The sequence below is a fragment of the Ostrea edulis genome, chromosome 2 (genome assembly GCF_947568905.1).
Source record: "Ostrea edulis chromosome 2, xbOstEdul1.1, whole genome shotgun sequence".
NCBI lineage: Eukaryota > Metazoa > Mollusca > Bivalvia > Ostreida > Ostreidae > Ostrea > Ostrea edulis.
This window is the reverse complement of record NC_079165.1, coordinates 82,149,297-82,172,662: the sequence shown is the minus strand read 5'-3', so window position 1 is coordinate 82,172,662 and position 23,366 is coordinate 82,149,297. Positions and strand designations below refer to the sequence as shown.

Genomic DNA, 23,366 nt, shown 5'->3' with positions numbered 1-23,366 from the left:
AGGCATTAGAGGACAGTACATATTCTAATGCATGTTTTATAGACAGTACCTATTCTAATTCATGTTTTATTGACAGTACATATTGTAACTCATGTTTTATTGACAGTACATATTCTAATTCATGTTTTATAGACAGTACATATTCTAATTCATGTTGTATTGACAGTACATATTCTAATTCATGTTTTATTGACAGTACATATTGTAATTCATGTTTTATTGACAGTACATATTCTAATTCATGTTGTATTGACAGTACATATTCTAATTCATGTTTTATAGACAGTACATATTCTAATTCATGTTGTATTGACAGTACATATTCTAATTCATGTTTTATTGACAGTACATATTCTAATTCATGTTTTATTGACAGTACATATTGTAATTCATGTTTTATTGACAGTACATATTCTAATTCATGCTGTATTGACAGTACATATTCTAATTCATGTTTTATAGACAGTACATATTCTAATTCATGTTGTATTGACAGTACATATTCTAATTCATGTTGTATTGACAGTACATATTCTAATTCATGTTTTATTGACAGTACATATTCTAATTTATGTTTTATTGACAGTACATATTCTAACTCATGTTTTATTGATAGTACCTATTCTAATTCATGTTTTATTGACAGTACATATTCTAATTCATGTTGTATTGACAGTACATATTCTAATTCATGTTTTATTGACGGTACCTATTCTAATTCATGTTTTATTGACATTACCTATTCTAATTCATGTTTTATTGACAGTACCTATTCTAATTCATGTTTTATTGACAGTACATATTCTAATTCATGTTTTATTGCGCATAAATACGCATTATGTTGATTGCATGTTAGTGTCTGATAGTCATTTTACAAATGAGGTTGATTTTATTCTATTAACAAAATGATAACAAACAAACGAACAAAAATCAAAACAAACAAACTGGATCAGAAGAAACTATATAGTCAGCTCTTGTACATGGCATAGATGGAGAAGTAAACAAATGGTGTCGCTAACCTATTCGTCGTCTGAAGAATCGAACTCAAATGAGCTAGAGTACTGGTCTTCTTCTGTAGGGATGTTTTTAACATTCCGGACAACAAAGCCATTGATTTCAACATTCTGTTTGTCGATTGCGGTTTCTTTTCTGTCTGTGGTATAACCCCGTGTTTGGTTAACAGGTGGCGCTCCAATAAGAATGTCAGAACCAATGAGGAGAAAGTCGTCTTGTTCAGTTTTAGGTTCTTCGCTATCTACTTTGGTAGGTTCATGAACACTTTCACTCCTATCAGATTTTTCTTGTACATTATCACCACTGGTCGCTTTGTCCATTGAAGTTTTATCCGAGTTTGATTTTTGATTGGTTATCTCCCATGCGTTGTTATTATCTTGGTATTCTTTCTTACCTTTTAAACAAAAAACGTACATATGATCAAATTTTCATTATTCATCAAACAATGAAATGAATGTAGATTTTCCTGTTTTCAGATTTTTTTCTCTCATCTGAATCTTAATATGAAAATCAAAATACATCTGACTACGCACCTTCGTCTTTGATTTTATTTTTGCAAGCCTTGAAAACTTTTCTCCTCCAATCTTTCTTTAGACAAAACAATACACCTGCTGTGAGTACGAGAAGCAGAAGTAAAGACACTGTGACTGAGGCCGCTATTGTGGTAGTCTGGTTAGAATTCGGTGAATCCGTTAAGGTCGGGCTCGGTGTCACAATGGAGGAGAGTGTAGTTTCATTTCCGGTGAAATCTGTTGTCGTCAGTGTTTGTGTTGTCGATTCAGCTGTTGTCGTTGTTGATATTATGAAAGCTTAACATCAAATTGTATATCAAATAATGAATGTGTTGCTTAATACCGTTGACCCGATTTAATCAAATCAATGGAATATATAATTTATTTTTAAAAAAGATATTTTCATGACATAAAAATTAATGTCAATATTGATTTTGGTCATACTTACGGCATAAAACTGAAAAGTACAAAATACAAACCAATTTTACCAGAAATTATATACAGTTTGTTGCAGGTAAAAAATTCTACATCAGACAATTTGTATAGATAACGTATGAAAATGTCTACACTTCTATTATCTTAGGTTCCATTTACCTAATGGTTGCATAACCAGTATCCCGCTGCCGTCTGTAGTCTTATTGTACGGATTTTGACCTTTAGCACAACTTCCGGCATCGTCGCTGGCAAACACCTGTCCCCCATTCGATGCCACCGCCTTCAGTAGCAAAATAGTCTATATTACACTATAGTACTGCGAAAGCAAATTTATGATTTAGAGCTGGGTAAGCGTACGACTACAGCATACATTATGAACATTATACCGACTCAAACTTGCATGTAAAAAATTTGCAATTCATCTATCAAATCACAATGAAACAACTGAGGAATATTGAGATATACACGAATAAGTATAAGCGTTAATGAGATAAACGCCTAAATAGTTAAGTATATCAGTTATAGTGGTGCATGTCTAAATAAATAAATTATAGAAGTAAATGCACAAGTATATATGAGTTACTGAGATGACTGTATAAGTGTATGAGTCATTGACGTTGTCGTATGTGTTAAAAATGTATGATTACATTAGCCATTGAGTTATTCACACACACACACACACACACACACACACACACACACACACCATATATATATATATAAATTATTGAGATATACCTATATTTATATTACTTACTAGGATACAACTATGTGTATTTTAGTTATTGAGATACACCTATATGTATATCAGTTACTGAGATATACTAACTATCATACCTATATGCATATTATTTAGTGAAATACATCTACATGTATATTAGATATTGAGATACACCTATTTGTAAATTAGTTATTGCGATACACCTATATGTATATTAGTCATTGAGATACACCTATATATATATATATTAGATATTGAGATACACGTATTTGTACATTAGTCATTGAGATACACCTATATGTATATTAAATATAGAGATCTACCTATATGTATATTAGTTTATTGAGATACACCTATATGTATATTAGTTTATTGAGATACACCTATATGTATGTTAGTTATAGAGATCTACCTATATGTATATTAGCTATGGAGATACACCTATATGTATATTAGTTTATTAAGGTACACCTATATGTACATTAGTTATTGAGATATACCTATTTGTACATTAGTTATTGAGATACACCTATTTGTATATTAGTTATTGAGATACACCTATTTGTATATTAGTTATTGAGATAACCTATATGTATATTAGTTATTGAGATACACCTATATATATATATATATTAGATATTGAGATACACGTATTTGTACATTAGTCATTGAGATACACCTATATGTATATTAAATATAGAGATCTACCTATATGTATATTAGTTTATTGAGATACACCTATATTAGTTTATTGAGATACACCTATATGTATGTTAGTTATAGAGATCTACCTATATGTATATTAGTTTATTGAGATACACCTATATGTATATAAGTTATTGAGATATACCTATATGTACATTAGTTATTGAGATACACCTATATGTATATTAGTTTATTAAGGTACACCTATATGTACATTAGTTATTGAGATACACCTATTTGTACATTAGTTATTGAGATATACCTATTTGTATATTAGTTATTGAAATACACCTATTTGTATATTAGTTATTGAGATACACCTATTTGTATATTAGTTATTGAGATACACCTATTTGTATATTAGTTATTGAGATACACCTATTTGTATATTAGTTATTGTGATACACCTATATGTATATTAGTTTATTGAGATACACCTATATGTACATTAGCTATTAAGATATACCTATATGTACATTAGTTATTGAGATATACCTATATGTATATTAGTTATAGAGATACACCTATTTGTACATTAGTTATTGAGATACACCTATATGTACATTAGCTATTAAGATATACCTATATGTATATTAGTTTATTGAAATACACCTATTTGTACATTAGTTATTGAGATATACCTATATGTATATTAGTTATAGAGATACACCTATTTGTACATTAGTTATTGAGATATACCTATTTGTATATTAGTTATTGAGATACACCTATTTGTACATTAGTTATTGAGATATACCTATTTGTATATTAGTTATTGAGATACACCTATTTGTACATTAGTTATTGAGATATACCTATTTGTACATTAGTTATTGAGATACACCTATTTGTATATTAGTTATTGAAATACACCTATTTGTATATTAGTTATTGAGATACACCTATATGTATATTAGTTATTGAGATATACCTATATGTACATTAGTTATTGAGATATACCTATATGTATATTAGTTATTGAGATACACCTATATGTATATTAGTTATTGAGATATATCTATTTGTACATTAGTTATTGAGATATACCTATATGTATATTAGTTATTGAGATACACCTATATATACATTAATTATTGAGATATACTTATATGTATATTAGTTATTGAGATACACCTATAATTATGTATGTTAGTTATTGAGATACACCTATATGTACATTAGTTATTGAGATACACCTATATGTACATTAGTTATTGAGATATACCTAAATGTATATTAGTTATAGAGATACACCTATATGTATATTAGTTATTGAGATACACCTATATGTACATTAGTTATTGAGATACACCTATATGTTTATTAGTTATTGAGATACACCTATATGTATATTAGTTATTGAGATACACCTATATGTATGGTAGTTATAGAGATACACCTATATATACATTGTATCTTAGTTATTGAGATACACCTAACCGCCGCGGTGGCTGAGAGGTTAGGGCGTTCACCCCGCATGTGGAAGGCCCGGGGTTTGAATCCCGGCCGCGACATACCTAAGTCGTTAGAACAGGTAGTGACAGTTCCATCGCCAAACGCTCAGCATCAGATGTGAATGTCAGAGGTCCTCGGAGATGACCTTAAAAACGGATGACCCTTGTCACAGTAGGTGTGGCGCGATAAAGAACCCTCACTGCTCAATGGCCGTAAGCGCCGAGCATAGGCCTAAATTTGAAGCCCTTCAACGGTCTTGGTGACGTCTCATTGTGAGTGAAAAATTCTCGAGTGAGACGTTAAGCAAGATACAATCAATCAATATATGTATATTAGTTATTGAGATACACCTATTTGTACATTAGTTATTGAGATACACCTATTTGTACATTAGTTATTGAGATACACCTATATGTACCTTAGTTATTGAGATATACCTATATGTACATTAGTTATTGAGATACACCTATATGTATATTAGTTTATTGAGATACACCTATATATATATATTAGTTTATTGAGATACACCTATATGTATATTAGTTTATTGAGGTACACCTATATGTATATAAGTTATTGAGATATACCAATATGTACATTAGTTATTGAGATACACCTATTTGTACATTAGTTATTGAGGTACACCTATATGTATATTAGTTATTGAGATACATCTATATGTACATTAGTTATCGAGATACACCTATATGTATATTAGTTTATTGAGATATACCTATATGTACATTAGTTATTGAGATATACCTATATGTATACCAGTTATGGAGACATACCTATATGTATATTAGTTTATTGAGATACACCTATATGTATATTAGTTTATTGAGATACACCTATATGTATGTTAGTTATAGAGATCTACCTATTTGTACATTAGTTATTGAAATACACCTATATTAGTTATTGAGATACACCTATATGTATATAAGTTATCGAGATACACCTATATGTATATTAGTTATTGAGATACACCTATATGTATATTAGTTATCGAGACATACCTTTATGTATATTAGTAATTAAGATATACTTACATAACAGGTAAATCGCTGATGACCTGCACCTAGCGTTCCAGGATTAATGACCAGGTTGTAATAAACGGAACCGCTCTGTGTGTAGTAGACACAGTACAAAATTCCTTCCTCTGCGGGACAAACAAAACATATCCAATAGAACTCTCTCTAAACATTTTTCTATTTTTAGGTTTTTTAAAAGTACTTTATCAAAAGAATGTATGAAATAAAGAGTAATTGTTAAATACATGGATTCATTGATTCGAGAATTAAAACAAGGAATTCTTAAATTTTCAATAATATATTACAATAATTTCACCTTAACTAGTTTCTACACTTGATCAGACTTGGAATTACTCAAAATCAGCAGGATAGTATCTTGATGAAAAGTGAGGATAACGAACAGTGGTCAATCTAACCATTCCTAAAAAGAATACAGAATCAAGGGCAAACACGAGCCTCTGGACACTTCAGAGATGGGATCAGGTGCCTAGGACCCCTGTCGACCGGTTACACCCGCCATAAGCCCTATACTTTGATCAGATAAGCGGAATAATCAGTAGTTAAAATTAGTATGTAACGAACGACTAAACAGGATGAAAAACGTAAGACAGCATATGATCTAACGACAGATTGTATCTGTAAATCAGATTGCTATAACAATCATAGAATTTGCGAAATACTGATTTTAAACAAGTGTTGAAACACCTGTAAAATCAACTTATTTGTCAGTAGCCTGCCTCGAATTAAAAACTGATCATACACAGGACATGATCTTGCGTATCGAATCAGCTAAGAGACATAAACGCAATATGCAGGTGGTAATGGACGATTGCTACATAAATATGTGAAGTTGACGATGGAAAAGCTGAAGTCATCCCGCTTGTCATAAAGATGACTTATTAGTTTTCCTAAACATCTATGTTCAATAGAATATCCAGGTATGAGGGAGATCCACAATTCAGAATGGAGGAGGACAGACACATACGTGAGAATCCTTGTTCTGTTGAACAGAGACTGTAGTTAAACTTCATGGTAGTCCTGTCTTCACAAACATCCACCTGCGAATTGGAACCACAGGTTTCAGTACTGCCCGTGTTATGCGAATACGTAAACGTTCCCAGAAATGGATCGGCACAATACTGTTTGGTGGCTGTCAAATTGCCTGCGGGACAAAAACACTATGTTAAATGTTTCTTTCATTGGCAAGTTATTTCTATTCCGATTTAATATTATTTGTTCTACTCTGAACGTACCTGGTTTAAGGATTACGTGGAACTCCTCGGCACCGGGTGTGTTATTAGCAGAGCAATGATTAGCTATGGTTACAATGGTCCCAGTAGGCACAACAATAGCACGCTCATTGCCAGCATTCACCTGTTCATCTGAAGGGATGGAGGAAAAAATGGTTTGACATACCAGAATTTTTATTTTTTACATTTCATCATTGCTCTTGAGTGGCAGGCAATATATAAACCATTAAATTCATCCATCCTGTAGTATTAACTTAACCTAATGTAGGTTACATTAAAGTTGCTAAAATGATAAGACACCAGAAGAAAAAGGTGTTCAGACCATACTTGTTTTCATTTCTCATAGTTGTCATTAAACCAAAGGCTATCAAGTAACAAATAAAAAATGCTTCCTTGTTCAGCTGATTGTTAAAAGTGAAATAATTTTACAGTGAAAACAAAACGGATGGCCTATATGAAGGTTTGTTAAGGGAAGTAACTCGAAAAAGAGAAACGATGAAGCTTTTTATAATTCGACAAAAAGATTTGACATCTTCAGAAAAATGTTCTGTGACGATATTTTGCATATTTTCTGTCTATAAAGCTTTTGTATAAATTATGTTGCCCATCCCATGAGCTGAATAACAATATGCCTGAGTTGTATAAAATTGTTTTTACAGCATAATGCGACAGAAAATGTCGAGAAGACTATATCTTTTTCGTGTCTAAATTTAAGGTATTCCATGTATAATGAAAGGATAATGAACAATTTTAAAGGATTTAGATCAACATAAAAGTTTATTGTTAAATAATGGTGAAAGTGAAGCAGATGAAATTCACATGACTGGTAAATGATTAGAATCTGTCCTTTTTGCACTTAAGACTTTTTGGAAGAGTTGTCTGCCCATTGTAAAAATAAGAAAAATCTAATTTTCTAAAAATGTGTGTGGTCAATGATTAATTTTATTTCATATTTTCATAAAAAGAAAGTGTATGTAACTTTTTACCAAGAGATAATTTTGAAAAAATATTTTATTTTAAAAATATTGTAACAAAACATGCTTTCCCCATATACTTCAATGTTAAATTTTAGGTGAAATAAATCAGGCAGAAATTTTTTTTTTGAAAATTCCTATGGTGGATTATTTTTATTTGATGAACCCTTCAAAATGATACCATAATTACAAATATTCCACCATCCATTTATTAGATATGAAATATTGTCATTATACATTGAATACCTTAAAATGTAAATAAATGTTGTAACTAGCCCAGTGGTAGACCTTTAAAATTTGGTGTTGTAACTAATATAGTGGTTGATAGTTTAACAGATCCACATGTTCACCCACACTACCTTCGTTAACCCAATACCGGTATACGGACGACGTGAGAGTATGCATGTATATATAACATTTAAACCTCGCTTATTTTTTGGACAGTACATTATTTGCAATGAAAAATGAAGTGGTAGTACCTGCGATTATTTGATAGTAAAATGACTTTTCTGTTATCTCGGTCACGTTCAAACAGAGATATCCTGCGTGTAAAGCTCCGAACACATCAATTCCTTGATCGCCACTAAAATAAATTACATGAAAATAATGGTAATTGCATCATCTTAAAACATAGTGAATGTGTCACATGTTACACGAGTGCAAAAAAAAAAAAAAAAAATACGCCAGTTGCAGAAATAGTGACGTCTATTGCAAAAATGAAACTATATACCTGAATAGATATACGTCTCCTGAATGCTCTACGCATGTCCATGATGTCACAGTAGACGAATATGACGTCAGATTCCAACCTGATTGGACATTGGAGGCGGCATGGTTTAACATCACATCTCCTTTACGACTGTCATACATTAAACCATCCCATTCAGAGGGTAGAACACACGCACCTGCAAAATTACAGAGTCAGCTGATTTATCTAAGGTCATTGTCGACAAGTGAGGTAATACAATAAATAGTTTGGGAGATGGGGGTGTTCCCTGCTTCAGCATAAGCGGGAATGTTGGTTTGAATTTGTCTCTCGGTACATATATCAAGATACGGTTTAAATTTTGGAAATTTATATAGCGCCTTATATAAAATAAATTACTCTAAGGCGCTTTACAAGGGTAAGAAGAGGAATGCAACAATATAACAATTAAATGAAAGAATGACATAAGATCTTAAATCTGTAAAATTATCAAAATTAGAAGAAGAAGAAACATTTTTAACATCGACAGCTAAAACGTTTTTTTTCTTTCTTGTTCCCTATCACATTTTAGGCAAAATTCCTAAGGTCAAATTCATCAGACTTCTTTATAGCAAACTGAGAAAAGACTTCAGAAATCAAAGTATAGATCTTTGATTTGTTATTATCACACAAAAATGATTTTTTTTTTTTTTATCATATCTAGACTAAACAAAACTAATCTTGACATTATTTTATTTCATCATCACAATCATTATTAGCAATATGGAGTAGATCAATTTGAACAATTGTCTTCAGTTTATTTACACTTTATGGTCATGGAGTTAGGCCACAAAGTGTAAGAAACGGTTTCCACGAAACATCTCAAATATTGTATGAAACTTATCAATAAAACTTTACAGAATCTTCATAGCTTAAAGATGACCCCTAATCTGTCAATGTAACTGGGTCAAATATAAGAAGAAAATGTTTCCAGGTAACCAGGTAATATCTAATATGGTTATTCTTATTGGAGTTTTTCTAGGTTATAAAATCAAAGGTCAAGGTGATTGTGTGGCAAGAAATGGTTCCTATACTACTGAGCTTTAACAATATAACTTCTCACGGAGATTCCCCATGAATGACATGTAACGGTGATTCCTATTGTTTTTATATTAAAAGGTTTGGGTCAATAGGGGCAGATTCAAAGGGGGCCTGACATCCAAGTGTATACCTTTTTCGCTCCAAAAGGTCGGGAAGGGGTAAAGGCCCAAAACATGGCAAAATATGACCTTTTCCTAAAAATATTCTGCCAAAAAGGAGTTGGGTTACACCTACCATACCCTCTCTAGATCCGCCACTGGGTCACTATGTAATATATGATCGTATGTTGGTTGGTTGTATATTGTTTAACGTTCCGCTCGAGAATTTTAAACTCATATTGAGACGTCATTTATATTGCCGGTGAAGGGCTGCAAAATTTAGGCCTTTGCTCGGCGCTTACGGCCTTTGAGCAAGGGGGAAATCTTTAACGTGCTGTGATACCTGCTGTGACACGGGGCCTTGGTTTTTGGTTTTTTGGGGGTTGGTTTTTTTTTTTTTTTTGTTCTCATACGAAGGACCGCCCCATTTAGTCACCTCTTACGACAGGCAAAGTGTACTGAGGATCTGTTCTAACCCGGATCCCCACGGGACTGTAACATTATGATAAACGATAACTTGCGCATGATACCCCAAATACTATCTTCTAAATTTTAGCAACGAAAGCTTTCATCACAAAATATTACTGCTATCGTTTTCGAAATTTAAAGTTCAATGTCTCCTGCTGACGTCAGGTAACAAACGGAATCTAGATGATACATGTAGCAAGAAGTAAGTAAAATTCAAGCGGGGATGTACTTCTCTTAGGGGTCGAACTCGGAACCTCTAGCACTATAATACAGTGGATAGCAATCGAGTTAACTGAAATCAGTGAAATCTTACCAAAGTTAATGAGAGAGAGCATGGACTGATCCGTACCAGGCTACACACAGTCTTACCAATAATGTTACAAAATGCTTCCTTAAAAGTCAGGTTGTCTCCGAATATTCCATTCTTAATTTAGAGAGATACTTCTAGTAATTGATTTCCACGAAAATATCAGTTCAACGGTAAGATACTGCTTTGATCGGAATACGTACCTCTAATGTTAAAAAAATGAACTTGTGTAAAACAAAACATTAATTAGAATTTGTATACTCGAAATATGCACAAAATTTTTGATATGTACACAATAATACACATATGAATCCACTAGATTTTTTAAGCTTAAACACTTAGCTGATTTACGCTGAACACAATGTACGTCATAATCGATAGTATGTGCGAGAGACAAACCTTACATTTTTAAAACAGGCTAACTTGAAAACTGCGTTGAGACAGTCGAGCCCCTCTCAACTTTTTAAAGACCCACGTGTCTTGACCAACAACCAAAGAAAGTAGCATACTTACAAGCCTTTCGGAACACGAAAAATAAAGTCAGCAACCAAATAAGTGTTGAAGACATGAGAACTCGGTGCTGTCTATTCTAATTGGTTTTTTATATTGACTAATTTTCTCAGACACGCATTTCTTTGTATTTTCTGTGTACTGGAAATCTAATATCTTTCATGACGGGCAATTTCTTTCTTTTAAACATTTAGATTATCTCTTGTAAATTACCCACGCGTTCTGTCGCTTGTGCATTGTATACAATTACAGTGAAAGAATCATATTTCAAAATATTTGTAAGACAATAAACACGCCCATTTCAAAACCTTCACATACCTTCAAACCGGTGACGCTTCTGCATTAAAGAAAACTACTAACATTCAGTATAAAGAAATCAATGTGTCACTTTCAAATATTTCCAACCCCATTGGAAATAAGCTTTCGAGCTTTCATGGGTTATCTTTGGTATTTATGTATGTATGTTTGTATGTATGTATATACCGAATAAATATATTTTTTTTTTTACAATATTTACAGATTACTGAATAGTAATGAATGTGCCAGATTCAAATATTTCCAATTTTATACTATCTGTGAAATAAATGTAATGTTTTAGTATGAGACTATGCGACATTTACACTGTAGACCAAAACGGCCTAGACCTTTAATGTTCCTGCAACATTGAAATGGGGATTTTTTTAAATGTACAAATGGCGATGAATTTTATAAATGTCTACCACGTGGCCCTGCCTCCTCGAAAATCTAGTTACGAACCAAGATCTCTTTTTTAAGAAATCATACTAGCAAGTGCCATTGAAACTGGAAACAAATACACGCCTACTTCTAAAAATGAAAAGAAAAGAATTCCGTTGTTTTCCTTCAGCCTTTCACTTCTTATCTTCAAAATATTTTTTTTTTATCTCGGATCTTGATGCAAAGTGGCACCCCTGAACATTTTATAAATTATGGTTTAAATCTTACATGATTTTGCTATATATATACCGACACAGAATATCCTCATCATAAAACTTGGTTTTACCCCCTCCCACTCTCAGCGATCGTGGTTCCCTCTTTCACGACCCTCTTTGTTCCACACCCCCATCCTGTTTTTATCTACATTGCGACCATGTTTCCTCCACCGCCAGCCCGTTTTTATCTCCAATGCCATCCTTTTCTAAAAAAAAATTATTTTATTCCTATCGTGGCCCTGTTTTTTATTCATTCACTCCTTTTTTCACTACTGCGACCTTGTTTTATATTCACCAAATTCCGTGAAATTATGAATACTACAACGTTCTTCTAAAACTGGTATATCAAGATTTCCTCTATTCCGTCCTGAAGTCGCATATCCTGCAATGATCTAGAAATAACAGTTTAGTGCTTTTGGGAGGGTGTCGTATTAATAATTTGATTTCAAGACATGGTACTTTGCATAAAACGCATTCACTGTTTATGCATAAAAGTATAACCAAAAAATCCAAAATAATACATATTACCAGACCTCGTGGATTTTCATGCGATTGTATGATTGAAAATATTGATGATTTTTACGTACGTGTGATTGATAAGAAAGACATGTATCTTTGCCAACACCGCGGATGCTCGTACAGGGTCCATTGATTGAAAATTGTTGAACGTCCCTCTCGAGAATATTTCACTCATATGAAGACGTCACCATTGTCGGTGAAGGGCTGCAAAATTTAGGCCCGTGCACGGCGCTTACGGCCATTTAGCAGGGAGGGATTTTTATCGTGCCACACCTACTGTGACAAGGGGCCTCGGTTTTTGCTGTCTCATCCAGGGCCCATTTCCATTCCAACACTTTTCGTAATTCTATATTTAGTGTCGAGGGATGAAATATGTGGTATATATATATAATAATAGAGTTCAAGGAGACTTCAAAGGCAATTGATGAAGTCTGTTTATTTGAATTATGGTATGGATTGCACACACATATATACACACGCACGGTATCCACTTTTGAATTAATGTTCTCTTTATAATTGAATTGTTGCTCTCTTTAAAAGAATTGACGCGCACATTAACAGCGTCACGTAAATAATTAAGGATATCTTCAAATGAATTAATTAAGAGATCATAAAATAATTTATACCGAGCCCCAAATGCAATTTTGCGAACAATATAATTCCACCACATTGATGCACGCATCAACTGAATTGATGAAAGTAATAATTGAATTGATGCGCACCTCAAATCAATCAATGCTCTCATCAATTTAATTAATGCACACATCAACTTAATTATTGCTCCCATCAACTGAGTTAATGCGCGCATCGAATCAATTATTGCTCTCATGAATTGAGTTAATGCGCGCATCGAATCAAGTATTGCTCTCGTCAATTGAAATACACGCGCATCAAATCAATTATTACTCTCATCAATTGAATTGATATGAGTAACAATTGATTTGATGCAGGCACCAATTCAATTATAGCGCGCAATATTTGAATTGATGATATCTTCAAATAATTGAAGATATCTCCAATTTGAGTTTATGTTAATTTGGCGCTCCATCGTTTAAGGAAATGTGTTCTTTCGTTTGAGGAACGAATTAGACAGAAATCAATTTCTACTTCGTAATTATAATGAATGGATTATTCCGGATATTTCAAGTTTTCAATTCGAATACCTGTATAGGTATGTTCAGTCATGCGGTTCAATAGAACCGGTTTTAATCGAGTAACGATGTAAAATCAGTTTCTAGGACGACACGTAGAACAGACAACACGTTTAAATTTTATACTACATGTAATACTAATTTGTATTTACATTTATGTAATTATAGTACGTTGTATTGTTACAACATCAAAAGCTGCTGCGTGTCGTTGCTAGTCCATTTAGTGTGTTATGTTGTTTTTATTACTGATCTTATATCAGAAATAAATGGGTTTTAAAGGAGAAGAAGAAAGTGTGAAAGACGGACGGACCGACCAGGGTAACATTAATATTCCCGAACTTTCTATAGAATTTATTGAATATTGTTTAACGTCCCTCTCGAGAATATTTCACTCATATGGAGACGTCACCACTGCCGGTGAAGGGCTGCAAAATTTAGGCCTATGCTCTGGGCTTATGGCTATTGAGCAGGGAGGGATCTTTATCGTGCCACACCTGCTGTGACCTCGGTGTTTGCGGTCGCATCCGAAAGACCGCCTCCATTTGGTAGCCTTACGACAAGCAAGGGGTACTGAGGCCCTATTCTAACCCGGATCCCCACGGGCTCTTTCTATAGAAAATGCGATTTTATAAAGAAGTACACTAAAAGTGACAAACGTGTCCTTTCCATACAAATGACTAGATGTTAACATACAACTTGGCTAACGATATGTATGTTCATGTATCCACTTTTATTTTTGCAGGGTGGTGATGGGTAGAGAGTAAACGAATATATCGTTTTACGGTTGACAATAATATGTTTGATCACGAAGAGGAGATTGATAATAGTACAAATGATGTCTGTGATTTGTGCTAAAGTTTACAAACATTCAAATTCGCTACATGTGGTGTACATTTTTCTGTTTCTGGCGTGAGTCCTTTGAAGGGTGTATGATTTCTAACAGATGAGGATGATTTAAATACAGGACATGGATTCAATGGTATACATGAACACACCTAATCTGCAACTTCTGAGTTTTAGTTTTGCTGATAGCTCACTTTTTCATCCTCTTCATGGTAAGATTTGACTTTTTCGCGCAATATTTTATTCTGAAACATGAAAAGAAAACTGACAAATGTAACATTCACAGGATCATGAAAATATTCATGTTTGGAAGCACAACGGTCATTAAAAAATATACACCGTCCACATGTTAAATATGGCAGTAAAAGGAAAATAATTATTCACGTATATATACATGTATATGCTAATAAACATTCAGATATATAATAATAAACATTTACATAGTACAGTAATAAACATTTTTAAAATACCTCGGCAAAAAATCATTTAAAACAAACATCAGTGTGTACATATTTATCTATACTCTTTGTTGATATAAGTCTTAAACTCACTGAAAGTGTCTTGAATGACCGAATCTCAAAGTTTATTCTTCACAATCATTCCTTTCCTAATAAACAGCAACAGGGATTCCAAGAGAAATTAGGTTGTCTAACTGCGTCTTTCAATTTAAAAGAGACAATCAATTACAACTTAGAACAAGGTAGCCATGTCTATGTAGGTTTTTTAGATAGCTCTAAAGCATTTGACACTGCCTAGCGACATGGTCTATTCTACAAACTGCACAAGTTAGGTGTAAATGGCAAATGCTGGTCGATTATTAATGATTGTCATTTAAATACATCCAGCTCCGTTGTAAATCAAGCACAATCAAGATGGTTCAATGTGCTACAGGGTGTACGTCAAGGTGGTGTGTTGTCCTCATTCTTATATTTGGTATTCATTAATGAATTAATTGATACCTTAGAACATTGCTCTACTTGTACAAAGCTATTAAATGTGGCAAGTAAATGTCCCACATTGGCAAATGATATTTCTTTGATAGGCCTAACACCAATCTCGTTGCAAAGTATGTTAAACATAGCAAACGAATATTTAAAAAAAAATGGCAATTCAAATTCAACGCTGACAAATCCTGTATACTGCAGTTCCGTTCCAAAAGCAGACATGCTAACCAGGATTTCATATGGACTCTGGGGGAAAAAACTATACACTGTGTGGACTCGCATACTCATTTGGGTATAATTGTGAACAATAAAGGATCTCTGTCAGACCATATCAAGAATGCCTGTAGGAAAGGGAAAAATTCATTCTACGCCTTAACAGATATCCGCTCTCCATATCTCAACTCTTTATCATTGTCAAAACTGGACAAATCCGTTGTGATACCTTCTGTTCTGTACGGTTGTGAACTTTGGAACAACATGTCAACAGCAGATTCTCAACGTCTCAAAGTGTTTCAACATTCTATTTGTAAATCGGCGCAGAATCTCCCGCGCCAAACACGATCTGACATGTGCGAAAATCTTTTCAATGTTATTCCAATCTCAGTGGAAATAGACGCACGGAAACTTCTGTTCTTTGGTCGTTTATGTCGGATGTCCAGTCAAGCTCTCCCGAAACAAACTTTTCTAATTAGACTTTTTTCATACTTAATGAGATTAACAAATAACCAAGTAGGATTTATACCTGACGTCGTCCAACTCCTGACCATATATAACCTCATTGACTACTTACATCAGTGGATAGAGAACGGTTCCTTTCCTTCCAAACAATCCTGGAAAACTTTTGTACACTCTGCTACCACCAGAACTCACAGAGATATGCGATACCTGAGAATGTCTTCTGACCCTGACTTCTCACGATTTCTTACAATTTTTAACGGGCGTCACCCCTCATCATTTTGGTACATACCTAATAATTGTTTCGAAATTCGATTGCGCAAATTCATTTGCAAACTGATTATTGATCAACGTCGAGATTCCCCGGATTATTGTCAGCTGTGTGGTGCGTGTTTCCTAAATCTATTTACACATATTGTTTGTTCGTGCTCAGTAACTGCCGACATTCGAGGTAATTGGTGGAATGACATCACAAACAACCATTGCATTGATCTCTCTGCAGAACTGTGTGGCCTTACAAAGATATATACTATATTCTCCTAGGTCGTATACCAAATACTAATTTAGATCCTTGTGAACTTGAGGTTTTTCAAATTAAAAACTTCAAATTTTTAAGCAACGCTACAGCCACATATCAGCGTTACAGACGTCATCTGCCAGTGATGGCTAACTAATCACTCAACCGATCTTGTCAGTCTGTATGAAAATATTTGTTCATTGTATACATCATCATCACTCTGCTTATTATCATTTTATTTTCCTCTATATTTTGTCATATATATGTAATTGCATGTAATTAATATATCTATATTCAATCCCATAATGGGGAAATAAAGAATGACTGAATAACGAGAGGAAACCTATATTCCCCGTTGGTTTCAACGGTAGGGAACAAACAAAGGTGGATAATACGAGAACTACAATCTTCATGGCCAACAGTTCCCAGTAGAACACTATTTAATTAATGCTTTCCACAGGAATAAAACATGCTTTCAACGAGAATGTGTATATAATTTATTGAAGCAGTCAAAAGTCACAAATGGCATTCAAAAATATACACCGTCCACATGTTAAATATGGCAGTAAAAGGAAAATAATCATTCACGTATATATATATGCTAATAAACATTAAGATATATTAATAAACATTTACATAGTAAACTAATAAACATTTTTAAAATACCTCGGCAAAAAAATCATTTAAAACAAACATCAGTGTGTACATATTTATCTATACTCTTTGTTGATATAAGTCTTAAACTCACTGAAACATTTTGGACACATATCTCAAGCTTGATATTATTTCCACAACAATGAATAATTAAACCCTATAAACCACTTTTCAAAAATTACATTCATCACAAAAAAAGGGAAAAAATAATAAACATGCATGATTAATAGGCACACTGTCATGTAGTGAAATTTCTTACCTGCAAATTAATGAGCACCTGTCTTATCTTCGTCTGATTTACAGCTTTCACACACAACAGGTAACGGAGAAAGCTTCACAATACACAAGACACTGACGATCATACTAGCATAACCCTACATTCCAAAGTATATCATTACTTCTGTTTTACATTATCTGACTATGTTACAACTCATTATACTGTAATATATTATGCTACAGAAAATATTTTCACAACTCTCACATCCTCTTGCTCTTCTCTGTCACTGAACATTTGTTTTTAACAATGAACTTAATGAATCAAACCTTTCCACAATCAGTTTCTTCAACAATGTATTTTACTAATCATTTTACGACTCATCAACAAATTAACAGACCTCATTAACAAACATTACAGGATTGTTTTAGGACTTTGGTACTTTAACATTAACCCTATGCCAGGCATTACTCAACACCCCCCTCAAATTCCAGATCCCCTCTACATTGTCTGGCTGGACATTGTAAGAGGAATCCACTGCCTTACAAATGATCTCCACCTCCCCCTTGTGGTTTTTGGGTAGAGGAATCGTCCCCTCCCAGAAGGTCCACGCGTACGTCTTGTACAGAGGTTGCTCAGGAGGAGATAACTCTGCAGAGTGCCAAGTCTTCCCTCCGTCAGTTGACAAGTCCACCCTCACGATACCACGCCCACCACCACTCCATGCATAACCTTTGACAGTGACCTCTTCATTGTCCTCCAGGACGGAGCCCGCATCAGGTTCACAGATGACAGACTGAACAGGCAATTCTTGGATTGCAGGGACAGTGCTGCAATACAGATATCAATAAAAAGTCTGAAAAGCACATAAGGGATGAGATCAAAAGATCAATGTCGGATAAAAATCTACAATCAAGTAGTTGGGGGGGGGGGGGGGGGGGGAGTCGAAACTCAGAAAAGTTTCTTTCATCCAAAATTGATTATTCAACTTTCATTTGTGAAGAAACAGTAGAAAAGGTATCAAGTCAGAGCTAGTACTTGTACTTTATAACCAATTGGTACCAACATTCACCTTATTTAGTTTCTAAGGGGTTGATCTTGATGAAAACTATGTAAATCAAGTTTTCTGTATGACACTGAACTTTTGATCTTGTCCCTAGATGTCTGAAGGTGCAGTTATTCGCAACAGTCAACACTACAGATTACCTGAAATTTACATACTGAGGACACAATTATTCTCATTTACCTGAAATCTACATACTGAGGACACAATTATTCTCATTTACCTGAAATCTACATTATGCCAGTCAATGGAAGAATGGAACCCTTTGTAATCTCTCTGCTGCCAGTGACAGGTGCTTTCCTCTTCACTTAATGTAATTTTGCACAACCACTTCACCTATCAATGCAGATACAATTGAATTCATAGTAACTCACAACATGAATAAGATTCACACTCAGAGAAATTCAGTACAGAGTATTCAGTGCAGTGTAGCTAATTTGTTTTACCTGCCTGGCTCCCACCACCCCTGGAATAATAACACGGACCGGAAATCCATGATCTCGTGGAATGTCCTCACCATTCATCTCATAAGCAATGATGATATCTTTCTTCAGTCTTCTGGCCATATCAATAGGAATAGATGCCCCATAATTTGCCCCTGTGGGGTCAGCATCAGCCCCGTCAAATATTATATGCTTAGCATTCACTGTCTCAATGTCTATACCAGCTTTTTTCAAGACATCATCAAGACAAGCACCTGCCCAATTGGCATTGCTAATAGCAGCAGCTCCCCAGTTAAGACCTTTGACAGGCTTAATGTTCACCATTTCACTTCTGCGATTCCCTGCACATTGAACAATAGAGGCTACAGGTGTTTTCTTGAAGTTTCTTTTCAATTGATTCAGACTAAGATTAACAGACTTCTTTGATCCAACATTAGATATTGTCAGCTGGTACTTCTGTGGATCAATATCTGGTACAGGGAGATGGTTCCTAACAAAGAATAAATCATTTGGTGTGATAAAACTGTACCTCAGGAGTGAAAGGGGAGGCTCAGCATTGAATGGCTTCTTAGAACTTGGCTTTAAAGCCAAGTGTCGTTTTGGCTCATTAGCATATGGATCCTTGCTGTCCATTTTTTCCTCCTTTGGTTTTTCTGTTATGTTGCCAATTCTCAATTCCTCCAGCATCTCATAGATCTCGTCTTTCTTGTGGGCTGCATACATATTCCAGTAGGGCTCCAGAGAGGAACCAGCAGCCAGTAGAATCCTAGATCCTCCAGGATGGTTTGACACATAATCTGTGATGTCATAGACACCATTTTTGTATGTAACCTATGAAAAAAATTCAACCTTTATTAAATAAGCCAGTTGGAGATATCAAACCTATATTCTTACTGTCTGCCTGATGACACATCTTGAAATGAATAGAACTTACCCAAATCCGTTTTTCTTTGTTATCGTGTTTAGCGACTTCAGCCAGTGTGTAAATAGGCAATCCTTTCTTTAGAGCACCTGCTGTCTCTATTTGTGCAGCCTCTACTGTGAGCATCTTCTTCCGCATCTGCCATAGCAAACCCCCTGCAACACAACATTTTCTGTTTTAAAAGTCTTTGCTATTCACTCCTTAAAACACCAATCAGGGTCTTAGCTTCAGTTTTGTGGCAAAATTTATGAAGATTTTGTTTGAATGTGTTTTATGCTTTTTGCTTTTAATACATTTATTGATTCACGTGTGTTTTGCTTAGCTTGGCATGATATTTGTTAACATTTTGATATATGTTGTCAGCATATAGTTCTTTAGAGATATTCTCTTTCTTTGCACACTCTATTTAAGATAAAAATTATTTTATTCTATGGAGGTCAGTTTATTAGGACACTAATGATTTTGGATAATGAATTTGGTAAGATAAAATACAAGTACTACTTCATGTTGTACATATGTATCCACTTTGATATTTACTTAATCTTATATTCCTAAACAGATCCCCAGAGTAGTGACCTACAAACAAGATAAAACTATGACATAAAAAAAAAATCAATTTAAATATATATATGAGAATGCATCTCACTGGTAAGTTGTTTTTTTTTTTTAACTTTTCTCATCTTAGTATATATTTTTCTACCTTATATAAATGAAAACAAATATAAGAGATTTCAGTAATTTGCACGTCAATTCCTATGTGTCGTCATCTATATGTATACTTTTATAGTTGACAGTCAATCTTGTATGTTTACACACCAGTTCTAGCCTTATAGCTTGTAGGAATGTCACGTATTTAACACCGCCCCAGTTTAATTATCAGAGGCATAAAGCTTTGTTAAGGAAACCAAAAATAGCGTTTTTACTAGCTTTATTTAAAATACAATCAGCTGACAATAAAAAGGACGTCATCAGGTTATAAACATACATTTCTAGGAAAGTTGTATTTACCTCATGATTAGTTAGAATAAAAATAGTAAAACCCATGTACCTGCGACACTCAATGCTACAAAAACTTTCCATTTGGCATGAAGCTGATCGCTGTCATTATCATCTGAAGTATTGCGTTCGTTAATGTTGTGAGAGGTGTTCGCATGTGCTTGGTTTATGGACGTCATGGACAACGGACGGATCCATGCTTTTGTCTGTCCTTGAATTCGAGATCGAGCGTGCAGTCTGCCAACATTTTTACCAAGTTCCTTCCATGACAATCCTCTATTGAAAAAGCTTATTGTCTTGTACATTGCCCTCCGTAAAACTCCCAACGCGCTTTCACCTTTTTTTACGCTGTTATCATTGAGGTGAAGCTCGAGCCCGTGTTGTAAAAGAGTTCCGAGCCCAACTCAAAATATTTGAAATACTTTCGAACAAGGTCGTCACGTTTACACGACATACTTAAATTACCCGGTAACCCGTCACGCTTGTGACTTACTGCTAATTAGTAGTGGTGAAGAATCACAGTAAATGATCGAACACTATAACAGATTCTCATGATTGGATGATACAGCATGATCTCAACAAATGAACATCTCCCTTGCTTGAGTGATTATTACATGCTTTATCAATTTTTTAAATGTCAGTATAGAATTACAAATCTAGTAAATATCTTTTACGTTCAAAGTTTATCCTAAGATTCCATGACTGATAATGTTTCGTTCTCCATATCATACAAAACTTAGCAGACAGACGTGCTCTTTATTATTTCAATTCAATTCAATTCTTTATTGGCACTAAAGCAACGTGCAAGTGTTGTTAGCCATGTAGTATAAGATATATATATATATATATATATATATATATATATATATACACACACACACACACACACACACACACACACAAAGCACTAAAATGACCAACGACACGAACAACCAGATTGTCAAATTTTCGGGACGACCCGTCCCTTCTTCAGGACAAACGAAAAGAATTACATAATGTGGCCAATATCAACAGAGAATAATAACAAAAACTACATATAAATACATCTAGCACTACAACTACACCAATCTACAAACGTATTTACAACGCAGACTATATGTTTTTTTTGTCTTTAGGCTTGCCAATCAATGTTAAAAGTGGAGCGAATAAGGGCAGACCTTATTCGTCCAAAGAGCTGATCCAAAATGTACAAAGTGATAAAAATATAGTTTCTCAAATCAACACGAACTGATTTAATTATAAAAGATATGATGATATACAATAAGTATTTATGCCAAAAAGGCAAAAAATACACAAATTTGGATAAAAACATGATTTGCAAAAAAATTATTTCATCACATATGAACAAAAGACTGCGGGATTTGAACTCGAGATCTGTGGTTCACCAGCCCAATGCTTTTTTTTTTCCTCTCTTTTATTTTCAGCCCAATGCTTTGATCACTGAGCTACGATGATAGACAAACAAATCGATCGATGCAAATAATTTCACAAAACATTTAAATCCCTAGAGTTCCGTGCTCGCACTATACCTCTGTCAACGGTCAATCACAGAACTTTTTTGTAAAAGTTTCTAATATCCAACATTTATGTTTTGTACTAAATATTTAGTCATACTATGAAATGTTTTTGGTGCAATGAAATTAATGCTTACTGTAAATTATTTAAAATCGCCCTTTTCTGATCCTAAATTTGGAACTACTTTGTAATAAGGACATTCACGTGGTGGAGATTTAAGGAGTTACTCTACATCGTCATAATGGTTGACTTCCTTTTTAAAACATGGTGGAAAATATAAATATCAGCAACATTTGTCTATTCATTTAAAAACTCCTTACCTAGCTGAGTAGCTCAGTAGGTTGCACGTCGACTGCTGAAGTGTAGATCCCGGGTTCGAGTCCAGCAGGTTTTTTGGGTTTTTTTTCTCTCAGATTGCTTTCAACTAAAACTGTACTTTTTGACTAATTAAGTTTACAATTTTAAAATATTGTTGTACATACATCCATATCAAATTTCTCTGGTGTGGTAAAAATGTACTTATTAAAGTGCCAGTGGGCTATGAAAAAAGCCTGACATATCACCTGTTGCCAGAATTTTTAAAGGGAAAGGAAACGAGATTGACTGTTTATATCATGTGATTATATTGTCACGTGATTCCAAGCTTTGACAGAGATGTAAGTGAAGCTTACTGGTGAAGAATGGGTGAATA

The 23,366-nt window shown here is 34.0% G+C and overlaps 2 protein-coding genes across 2 annotated transcripts; both read right to left on the bottom strand.

The window, feature by feature from the left end:
• Window positions 1-1,295: 1,295 nt before the first annotated feature.
• On the bottom strand, window positions 1,296-11,489 carry LOC125682012 (uncharacterized). Its single transcript, XM_048922384.2, has 9 exons — window positions 11,273-11,489; window positions 8,831-9,005; window positions 8,580-8,683; window positions 7,130-7,258; window positions 6,862-7,038; window positions 5,895-6,004; window positions 2,121-2,241; window positions 1,548-1,983; window positions 1,296-1,408 (listed from the first exon to the last, which is right to left on the bottom strand). Exons 1-8 carry the CDS (start codon window positions 11,325-11,327, stop codon window positions 1,949-1,951), a joined length of 906 nt encoding a protein of 301 aa, XP_048778341.2. The 5' UTR covers window positions 11,328-11,489; the 3' UTR covers window positions 1,296-1,408; window positions 1,548-1,948.
• Window positions 11,490-17,348: 5,859 nt separating this feature from the next.
• Window positions 17,349-21,713, bottom strand: LOC125681324 (sulfite oxidase-like). Its single transcript, XM_056155151.1, has 5 exons — window positions 21,213-21,713; window positions 20,177-20,319; window positions 19,246-20,073; window positions 19,023-19,135; window positions 17,349-18,566 (listed from the first exon to the last, which is right to left on the bottom strand). Exons 1-5 carry the CDS (start codon window positions 21,463-21,465, stop codon window positions 18,164-18,166), a joined length of 1,740 nt encoding a protein of 579 aa, XP_056011126.1. The 5' UTR covers window positions 21,466-21,713; the 3' UTR covers window positions 17,349-18,163.
• Window positions 21,714-23,366: the final 1,653 nt, after the last annotated feature.

Bases quoted from the DNA above. Each gene is read 5' to 3' on its own strand.
- LOC125682012 (XM_048922384.2), bottom strand. From the start codon at position 11,327: ATGTCTTCAACACTTATTTGGTTGCTGACTTTATTTTTCGTGTTCCGA. The intron at 9,006-11,272 runs GTAAGTATGCTA...GTAATTTTGCAG, and splicing joins TTTCGTGTTCCGAAAGGCTT to GTGCGTGTGTTCTACCCTCT. The intron at 1,984-2,120 runs GTAAATGGAACC...TGTACTTTTCAG, and splicing joins ACTGGTTATGCAACCATTAG to TTTTATGCCGTAAGTATGAC.
- LOC125681324 (XM_056155151.1), bottom strand. From the start codon at position 21,465: ATGTACAAGACAATAAGCTTTTTCAATAGAGGATTGTCATGGAAGGAA. The intron at 20,320-21,212 runs GTACATGGGTTT...GTTGTGTTGCAG, and splicing joins TGTAGCATTGAGTGTCGCAG to GGGGTTTGCTATGGCAGATG. The intron at 18,567-19,022 runs GTAAATGAGAAT...TCTGTATTGCAG, and splicing joins TGGCATAATGTAGATTTCAG to CACTGTCCCTGCAATCCAAG.